The following is a 10,763-nucleotide window of genomic DNA, read 5'->3' on the forward strand; positions in this document are numbered from 1 at the left end:
TAACGCTCGCCGTTACCTACGTGGAGGATCTGCGTTTCGTGGCGTAGTGGCTAGCGCCACTCGCTGCGGAGGAAGAGGTCCCTGGTTCGATTCCGCGCCTCGGAAGCATTATTCTGAATTATTCTTCTTTGGGGCTTTTATATATATATATATATATACACACTTATACATATACGGTGCATGACGGCGGCGACGGCAAAATCCAGCCGAGACTGTCCGTATAATTGATATCGCAATAAAACGCAATGAAAGTGGCCACGCGCACAACTGGTTACCTGTGGAAGTTAGAGGTTGTGGCTGCTATGCTGGACTCCGCCTGGCTAGGAGTACGTACTTTTCATACCGCGCTAAATTCTGCGGTTATGAATACCCGGTTAAGATACTTGCACCGCCTTGGTTAACCATCGTACAGGACACGCTGATCAACTTCGCTAGCCGTCTGCGTGTGTGCATAATTTCGTGGGCGCGCATGGTGTACTTCAGACCGCTTAGGATTCATAGCAATGTCGCTCGGCGGGAACTTTGCAGCCTATAGCAGTCTTCGCATTTACGGTGCCAATCTAACAGCGACAAACATACAAGCTTTTGCTAAAAACAAGATAGAGTGAGTGAGAGAGAGAGAGAATTCGCCTGCCTTCTTCGATCACGTGTTAGTAAGACACAGTTTCGACAGAGTTCGCACGCTGATGGCTGTTTTGGCGATGGTTCTGTGGCTATTATCCCTGCTGCTGCTGCAAGGAGCTGCCGGCGGCCGTGTATCCGCGAAGTTTGCCCATGATCTTGAACTTGCCCTTCACCTGCTGCAACAGGCCCGACTCCAGCACTCCGGCGTTGGTGCCCAAGAAAGCAGCCCCGTTGCCTTGACCTCGGTTGAAGAAATCGGTTTGCTCGAAACCTTCCTCGACCCGGTGGCCCTCAGTCTGCCGAAAGCCACCGGACTCGCGAAACTGGCCGCCTCCACCACCTCCTGGGAGCGGACCAGATGTCAGTGGGCCCCCAACAGCAACAGGTCCACCTTTGCCTCGTCCGTGGCCGTGACCTTGGCCGCGACCTTGGCCGTGACCCTGGCCTTTGCCGCGGCCTAAGCCTTTGCCCTGGCCTTGGCCGTTAGCGCAGTACGCTGTCAGCGCCAGTAGCAGCAATGCAATGACCTGTTCCAGAGGAGAGGAAGCCGTACACAGTGATCACCAGTAGCGTATAATCATATTCAGCATCGGGACAGAAACTTATCTTAGTTGTTTCCATCAAGGACTGCCCTGCGGCCACACAAATAACCATTTATATATACCGACTTTTCCGACAAAATGTCGTAAAAAGAAAGACAAGATGCCGGTGCAAAGTTGTAAAAGATGTAGAGAAATGACGGCATACGAGCGTTAAGAGAGAAGCGTGTCGCTCTACAGTGTATTTTAGCTAATTTAAAAAAGGGGGGCGAACAGATGCGATGATGGGACCAATGTTTTTTTTCTGTTAGAACTGATTACCTAATTAGCGAAATATATTTACAACAACTTCTGAGAACTTGCATGCGAAATTGTGCATAACATCCGGAAGCATCATGTCCAAGTAGTGTTTCCAGCTCATTCAATGAGGCTGTAGCGCTGAAAAGAGAGAGACAAAGGAAGAGGACAGGACGCGTGCCACTAATTGATTTATATTTCAGAAACGTACTCATAACAAAGAAGGGGACAGCAAGAAAAAAGAAAAACTCAATCATGCAAGCCATCATCATCCAGATAGGCGGTTTCCTTTGCGCTCAGAGTAATCGAGGGGGCGCTGACACAGTTGGCACCTTCTTTTGCGATCACAGTGATGCTACCGAGGACTTCTGATTCGGAGCAATTTCTGGATGAGAAAAATTTTCATTTTGGAGCACTCTGGAGCAGGTAATTTCGCATCTGGGAGGACCCTATAAAGAAGCTGATTTCACATTCTGGAGTAGACTGGACAAGCAAGTTGCATTTACATTTAGACACCTGAATAATTATTTCAAACTCGCACGAAGAGCCACATAAATATCTCGATTCGTTGCAAATCTCATGGAGAAAATGCCCTCCATAGCACTAATTATTTCACTCTCTTATTCAAAAATGAGGGCTTCATGCAGAAGATGTGGGATAACCTCTTCAGCTATCTTTTTTTTTTGACGCAAGCAAATCAATACTGGATCAATAAAAAGTGCATGAAAGTATAAAATTGTACAGCATTGCATTTAGAGTGTTACGAAATAGCACTCTCAATACAACCGTGAAGCTTCACTTGAACGAACTTGAAGGGACTTCAGGAAAAAGTTTGTTAAAGTGAAAGTTCGCTAAACTGAAAACAGCTATGTTGTAGCGTGTTATCATAAGGTGAAAGAAACATCAGGCGTTTCCTTCAACCCATAAATTTCAACCCATTGAGTACCTCCAAGTGCACCAGTGCTTCTACACAAAATATCCAGTCTTTCATCCAGAGACACGCGCTTCCGTTTGGCACTCATGATAACCATCACGCGATTGCAGGCTACGGCTGTCGCTTCCGCCATTAGCTCTGGCGGCGCGCCATTGGCGGAGCTGATCGCGAAGGCCACGGTAAAATTATGCTGCAAAAAGAGCGGTTGTACTTGATGAAATAGTCAACATGACCTCGGAGGCATTAGATGGCGTCACGGAATATGTTCGTAGAACTGAAATTCGCTCAGGGGCGTAGCCAGGGGGGGGGGGGGGGCTTATGGGGCTTCAGCCCCCCCCCCCCCCCGAATTTTTCGTGCTCTCATACACCACCAACCAGCGGCGTCGCCCGGGTGGTGGGATTTATTTGGCTTCAGCCTGATTATCATTTATTTAATTATTTATCTTTTTCTCACCCCCAAAATGTTAGCAGAAGCAAGTTTGATATCGGGCTCTACACAGATGGCTCAAAAGTGGATGATGACACAAAACATCAACTGCTAGCTTCTCCTTGGATTCCTCCGCCATGCTATATGTTTAAGTCTATGAACGATTTTAAGCAGAAACGAAGGTTTACGTGGCTTGGCTGGACAGGTCCCGATGGCTTAGCTACTCAGCGCTTCAAGAGGGTGCGTTTTGCCGAGTGTGTGTCCTTTTTAGCAGAAGTGAGATTGGCAAGGGCCAACATGCGCGCACTAAGGCCCTCGTATCCAAGCCATTTCAAAAGTGGAAGCGCGCCCTCGAAGTCTTCGGTGCACATGAAGTCACTAAATATCGCACTGACGCTCACCTGGTAGCCGATAGTTTTCTTCAAACCTTCTCAGGATGTGTGCCCAGTGTTGTTGATCAACTGGACCATGGCAGGCAAATTCAAATAAGAGAGACCCGAAGGAAGTTACAGCCTATTGTTGAGACAATTCTCTTTTGCGGGCGGCAAGGTCTGGCTCTCCGTGGCCATAGAGACAGTGGTCCCATGGATTCAAACACAGCCTCCTCTAGAAATACAGGCAACTTCAGAGAGCTGCTTCGTATGCGCGCGGATTGTGGCGACACAGATCTAAAAAAGCGTTTGGAAAGTTGCCCAAATAAGGCCATATTTTAGGCCATAAGGTCATATTTTAGTCCAGATGTACAAAACCACATTATAGAAATCTCTGCTGCAATCATCAAGGAAAGCCTAGTCGCAAAAGTAAACGCTGCAGGCTGCTTCCCCGTACTTGCTGATGAAACGACGGATCTTGCTGGTATCGAGCAGCCTACTGTTTGAGCAAGGTACCTTAATAAGGATGCGAACGGAATCGAAGAAGTGTTCTTAGGCTTTGTGCCAATTCACGACCAAATGGCCGGGCCCTCGCGGACACCATCATAAGGCTCCTTATAGAAATGGGAATTAACATGTAGCATCTCCGTGGTCAAGGCTACGATGGTGCAAGTTCGATGGCCGGCAAAACGAATGGTGTTCAAGCTGCTGTTCGTGAGAAATATCCAGCCGCACTCTATGTACTCACTGCGCGTGTCACTCCCTTAATCTAGTTGTGTGCGCGGCATGCTCCATCCCAGACATTCGAAACTGTTTTTGGACTCTGAAGGCGACGTCAGTATTTTTCCGTAAATCTTCTAGCCGCTCACATGTTTTGCGAAAAATGATAAGTTTGAGCTGTCCTGAGTCTACAAGGCAGCGCCTTTTGGGACTATGCGAAACGCGCTGGGCCGAGAAGCACGATGCAGTGCTTTCATTTGTGAGCCTTTTTGGGCCGTTGATCGCAGCACTAGAGGAGATTAAGTTTATTAGAAATGGCGAAAGTCCAGTGCAGGCAAACAGTCTAATGTTGGCACTCTTTTCACCAGCGTTCCTTGTAAGCCTGCATGTGACGGAGCACGTGTTAGCACTGACTCTGCCACTTTCAAAGAAGCTGCAGACGTGGAGTATCGACATGAGCGCTGCCATTGACGACATAGGAGTGGTACAGCAGACAGTTGAAAGTGACCGCAGGAACACGAATATTTCTTTCTCAAAAATATTTGCACAAGTGCAGGCATTGGCAGAAAAACTGAATGTGGAGATCACCAGCCGTCGAGCCGGTGTCCGGAAGCAAAACCTTGGGAGCAATGCATTCGAAAGCGCGGAAGAATATTTTCGCAGAACCCAGTTCATTCCGTTCATGGACCACGTACTAGACCAGTTAAACCAACGGTTCGAAAAGCACAGGGCACTTCTAAAGGACTTTTCATTAATTGTACCATCCGCAATACCGCCAATGCAAGATGATCGGGAGAAAGGAGCAGAAAATCTCCTGACCGTTTTTGCGCATGACGTCGAAACGAGGGCTGGTTTTGGAGAACTGCGACTATGGTGGACAAAGTGGGCTAACAAAGCAGCAAACCAGCGCCCCGGTACTGGAACCGATGCCCTCTCTCATTGCGACAGCAGGTTCTATGCGAATGTGTACAAGCTACTCCGGATTCTAGACACCCTTCCAGTGACCATTGCCAGCGCAGAGAGAACGTTTTCAAGCGTGAGGGTACTTAAGAAATACTTACGCTCCACGATGTCTGAGGAGCGCATGGTTGGCCAGGCACTTCTGTACGCCCACAGAAATGTCGGCATCAGCGTGTCGGAAGTCATTGACCGTTTCGCTAAGCTTGCTCGCCGGGTCAACTTTGTCATTTGATACCGAGCAGGACAAAAATCAGCGCAAACGAAAGGAAAAGACACTGCTCTTCCAGAGTTCAGGTCAATGAGCCCGTAATTCTGACGCAATATTATTGTTTACCACCTTTTAAAGCCGTGAGGATTTTGTACCTTTTAGCAATTAACACTGTGACCTAATATAAACATAAGAATACGGGCATCAGGTGGTCATTACCAGCCAATCGACAGCTTCACCTTGTTCACTGAGAGGTCGGCATACGCGGCGTTACCAAACAAATTCAACTGTTGGGAAGCCGTACTAGCAGCATTGTTTGTTACTTTCATTTGTCTTTTTTTGTTCTTCATTGCTTTTTGAACTAGAAGCGGCAACCTTCCTTTTATATTGAGTGCACAATAGTGGTTCGCACTTTTAAAACAGTTCTGAAATAGTTTCTTTCGTTATTTCTGCGCTCTTCATTTATAGTTCTGTTCACATGGTGCATCCGAGACAGCAGCTTGGCCCAAGGACATATCAGTTGGGCATTATGTATAATGATCATTGCTTAGTTCCGTTTATTGATTGCATATTTAAATGTACATTTGTGAAGTTTTGCGTAAGCATACTGCGCACTGTTTCCGGTGACTTATGTTTTACCCGTATTCGAGGTGTACTTTCCAATCCTTGCTTTTCCCTGGCCGCATCATTTCTGCAAAAAGAGGAACATTTTGCCTAAACAATCTACATTAAAATGTTGTATCTCGTCCTGGTTATTTTGTGGACTTCGTTTTTTTTTTTTATCAGGCGCTTCTTCAGTTCAAAACTGATGCAGTTCCGAAGTTTACGTGATATTTCCCGTACCTGTTACACACACACAAAAATATTGAAAAGATTGAAGACAGTTATTCCTGGAAAGATTTTGCGGGCATGCCAACATAATATTTTTACGAAAAAAAAAAAAAACACATTTCTTACTCGTTCTTAACGGAGGGCAGCATTCAAGAAGTGATTTGCAGCATCTTATACAAATTGTCACTGATAATACATGTTAATGGTAATACCAGTGACAATGTATGTACATGGTAATACATGTACATACTCACGCCGCTTTTGGAAAATTATGAAACCGGACGACAAAACCACAGTCTCTCTTTGTGACACTTCTGGATCCCCCGTTAGCGATTGCGACGTTCTATCCGCCAACTCTGCATTTTGTTGCGTCTTTACTAACGCACCTAACAACGAACTTCCTGATTTTCCGCATTTTGCTTTTCCGCCAATGCCAAATATTGAATTCAATTCAGAGGGAATTGTAAAAGTTATTAACCAATTAAAGAACTTTTCGTCATGCGGTATAGATCGCATAAACGCCAAAATTCTGAAAAATACTAAACATGTATGCAGTTCCATATTGTCAATCATTTTTCAGCAGTCACTCGACACAGGTGAAGTCCCATTAGACTGGAGAGTTGGGAAGGTCATTCCGGTCTTCAAGAAAGGTGACCGCTCATTTACAGGTAATTACAGACCAATCTCGCTCACTAGTGTTTGTTCAAAGATCATGGAACACGTCATCTTTTCTCATGTTGCTACATTTTTTATCATCCGTAAACTTCTTTCACCCAAACCAACATGGCTTTCGTAAAGATCGCTCATGCGAGACCCAACTAACATTATTCCTGCACGACATTCACCTTCATATGGACCGTAACATCCCAATTGACACACTGTTCTTAGATTTTGCAAAAAGCCTTCGATAAGGTATCCCACTCCCGTCTCCTTCTAAAAACCTCGCGTCTAAACCTTCATCGGCATGTTTTTAACTGGATTAAAGAATTCTTAACAAACCGCAAACAATTCGTGCATGTTAATGATCACTCCTCCGACCTCTCCCATGTCTTGTCCGGCGTGCCCCAGGGTACCGTCCTAGGGCCTCTTTTATTCCTAATACACATTAACGATATTCCGCTTTCCGTTGAATCTAACATCCGTCTTTTTGCTGATGATTGTGTCCTCTACCGCCCTATAAATAACCCCACCGATGTCTCCTCTCTACAGCATGACATCTCACGCATTCAGCAGTGGTGTACCACCTGGTTGATCTCCCTTAATGCGAAAAAAACATTACTAATTTCTTTCCATCGTCGCCGAAACCACACGCCGGTTACTTACACAATCAACAACTGTCATATAGCTGCTACTGACTCGATTAAATACCTGGTTGTCCATCTTTCGAGTGACCTATCTTGGGGCGACCATATAAATCACATAATTCACTCCGCTAACCGCGCTCTCGGGTACATACACCGTAACATTTCCATGGCACCACCTTCCGTTAAACTACTCGCTTATAAAACCATTGTCAGACCAAAACTTGAGTATGCATCTGCTGTCTTTGATCCCCACCAAACTAATCATATCGAAATACTTGAGTCAGTACAGAACCGAGCAAACTGCAGATTCATTGTTTCAGATTATTCCCGCTACTCGAGGGTCCCCGCCCTCAAATCCCAGTTAAATCTTTCTACCCTCGCTCTTCCTCGTCGTATTGCACGTCTCTGCCTTTTTCACAGATTCTTTTATTCAACCCCGCGTGACAACCACCTCATCCAGCCGCTCCATCGCGGTCATCGCACAAGTCATCCAAATGTTGTGATTCCGCCACGTGCCCACACCACCTCATTTCTGCAGTCCTTTTTGCGCACCGCCCGAGACTGGAATGACCTTCCGAACGAAGCAGCAGTCATCCGCGATTTTGCGCGCTTCGAAAATGCCATCCAGGAAGCAGACTCAACCACATCCTAACATACACCTTCATCGATACCGCCATTTTATGACGCCCACCCCTCATGTAAAGTCCCATACGGGACCTCTGAGGATATAATAAATAAATAAATAAATAAATAAATAAATAAATAAATAAATAAATAAATAAATAAATAAATGTTATTCATATACTTAGTCGTTCTAAAAATTCAATGAGGAAGTCGCGCTGCAACGTGAGCCCCCCCCCCCCCCCCCCCGAACAAAATTCCTGGCTACGCCACTGATGCACACACACAGTCTGTGAAACTGAAGTGAGTCAGCATAGGGTTCAATGACGGATTTAAGAGAACTTCGCCCAACTGAATAGCTCGTTCAACTGACGTTCGTTCAAGTGGCATTTTACTGTATATGGTTATCAAGGTGCAAAGCTCATGCCACCGATCTATAGTCTTGGTGTTGATAAAATGTCGCACTTTAAATCAGCAGAATTGGCAGAAAAACGCCGCGACATACAACAGTGCCTCAAGGCATGGGCACCGGCAGGATTTTGTCTTGGTGGCGGGGGGAACGTGCCCCCTTTGCACCCCCTTCCTGACGCCCATGCCTCAATGTTAAAAATCACACGGTCCCTTCTTATGCATTCCCCGAATGCAAAAGCCAGCCTCTTTTTCGTCTCAGTCGACTGTATGAAAAGGTTGATTGTTTACCGATCATTGCCTTAATTACATGCCGTGCGGCGCTTGAAACGAGCTACCAGTAGCGTTTCTGGAACAGACTCAGCCGATGAATCGCCGCCTCTGCGGACAGGGCGTTTTGCCGTCGAGCCGACTTGCACAACAGAAGCTGCGTCGGCACCGTGCATATATGACATCGTCCGAGAAATGACCCTTGGTCCGTGCTTATGAATTAAGTGGCCCCAAGATGAAGTTGCACATGTTTTGACCCGCCGGCGGTGCGATTGCCGGTGATAGACACATTCAAACCCGAGACTTCTGCGCAGTTTAGCGCAATTTACGTCGATTTTATCAGGATATGGCGCAGTAAATTCCATTTGGCACACTTTGATGCAGTTGGCGCAGGAGTTGAATCACTACAATCAGATTAGCCGCGACAATCTCCGGTGTGTCCTTATTCATGTTCCTAAACAAAACTGTTCATTCATTACACAGAGGTAGCAACCGCAGTCGTTGCAGTGCACTAAAAGTCTGCCACGTACGTACCCATCGCGGTAACAGTTTAACTTCTACTTGTGCTCCCTCAACCTGCCATTCAGGCATCTGCCTGTCTGGCCTATGCAGTACATTTTACCGCACGAGAATGGGAATTGTGGTAAACACCTTGTACACAGGCCACAAAAGGGCACTAACGCTTCTTCGCGCATCCTTGGTGTTGGTTATAAAAAGGAGCGGTGGCCTTACAAAAGCTCTTTTTGGGGAGCGGAAAAAATATCTAATTCCACCTTGCTGGCCACTTTCTGTGAGCTGTGGGATAGCCTGTGCACATAATGCACTGTTTGACAAACAGTTCTTCGAGTATACGCACCCGCGGAAGTCACAAGAAGTTGGCATCCGAGACAGCTAGCATATGCGCAATAATTTTTCCGTGACATGATCAGCGGTCCCGAATCGATCACTGTCCCAAGCCTGCTGACATTGTAAGCCAACTACACCTACATTCTGTCCCGTATCTCCGTTTGCAAAAGTTAACTGGCCAACACACACGCAGTTTCACACGTATACCCACACGTCAGTGTCGTAGCCAGAGGGGTGGTTTGGGGGGTTCAACCCCCTCCGAAATTTTTACATTTTGTACGTGCACATACATACGCGCACACGCACAAACACGCACGAAGACACGACACGTAATAGGGAATCGGACCCCCCCCCCCCCCCCCCCCCCCGCGCTAAAAAATTTTGGCTGCGCCCCTGTCACACGCCACCATGAAGTGCGTCGCCGTCTCACCACTTTTGCCGTCATGGTGAACCGCCGGAGGGGCACGAGCTGTCAGCTAGCTGCGTCGCTGTTTCGCGGGTTTCTTTTGCACATGCGATCGCCGAGCAGCATCGCAAAAAACCGGTCTTCCGCACGTGCTGCATGGTCTCAGGGCCACTAACAGGAGCCGTTTCCTGGTGGGGACACCCCGTCCCTCCGGGCGCGAAGCCCGGAGCATGCAGCCACGTCATTCGACGTACGTTGAGGAAATTGCGTGTTATCAGTGTGCGGCTTGCGGCACTACACTCTCTACTAGGCTCAATGTCATGCGATGGAATCTATGAGACGTATAAGCCACAGCGGCGGAAATACAAAAATGACTAGATGTAGTAATTAAGCAATTATCAGAATAAACCAAACAGCACGGTCGATACCAATGCAAGGCCTGAAGCATATATCTGTTGTCCTAAGGGTGGCCACGCTTCCAGATCTACAAAAAAACTGCAGCAGTGCCAATTTCCGCAGAGCATAATGAATGCCGCCCTGTTTCATTCTGAAAAGCGATAGAAGCCAAAAATTACAGACGCCCATAAATGCATGATGCTTGACCTCCCATCGTTGCACGCACTCGCACAACTTTACAGTATTTAAAAACGTAAAATATCACGGTCACAGCCGTATTATTACATATGTAACATCCATACAAAAATGGAGGGCCCCTCGAATCCCCTCGTCGTTCAACAGGTTTCTTCTTTGTAAATGGCAAGTTGCAATTTAGCGATAAAACATTGTGGGTTAAAAGAAACACTTTAATGTCAGCATATTCAGTAGGTAAAGGGCATCATAACTACACCATCTTTAAATATTTTAACTAACTACTCTAACGTATCATAACTATACCATTTTTGAACCTTTTAACTAATTACTCTAACGTGCATACTGCAACATGCGAAATGAACAGTGATTTCATAAGGCACATTGAGTTTCAATGAATTGTGAAACT

At 46.4% G+C, this 10,763-nt stretch overlaps 1 protein-coding gene across 1 annotated transcript; it reads right to left on the bottom strand.

The window, feature by feature from the left end:
* Positions 1-225: 225 nt before the first annotated feature.
* On the bottom strand, positions 226-9,953 carry LOC119404287 (uncharacterized). The gene is made up of 2 exons (XM_037670847.2): positions 9,791-9,953; positions 226-1,151 (listed from the first exon to the last, which is right to left on the bottom strand). Exons 1-2 carry the CDS (start codon positions 9,803-9,805, stop codon positions 717-719), a joined length of 450 nt encoding a protein of 149 aa, XP_037526775.1. The 5' UTR covers positions 9,806-9,953; the 3' UTR covers positions 226-716.
* Positions 9,954-10,763: the final 810 nt, after the last annotated feature.

This window comes from Rhipicephalus sanguineus, chromosome 1 (assembly GCF_013339695.2).
Source record: "Rhipicephalus sanguineus isolate Rsan-2018 chromosome 1, BIME_Rsan_1.4, whole genome shotgun sequence".
NCBI classification, from domain to species: Eukaryota; Metazoa; Arthropoda; class Arachnida; order Ixodida; family Ixodidae; genus Rhipicephalus; species Rhipicephalus sanguineus.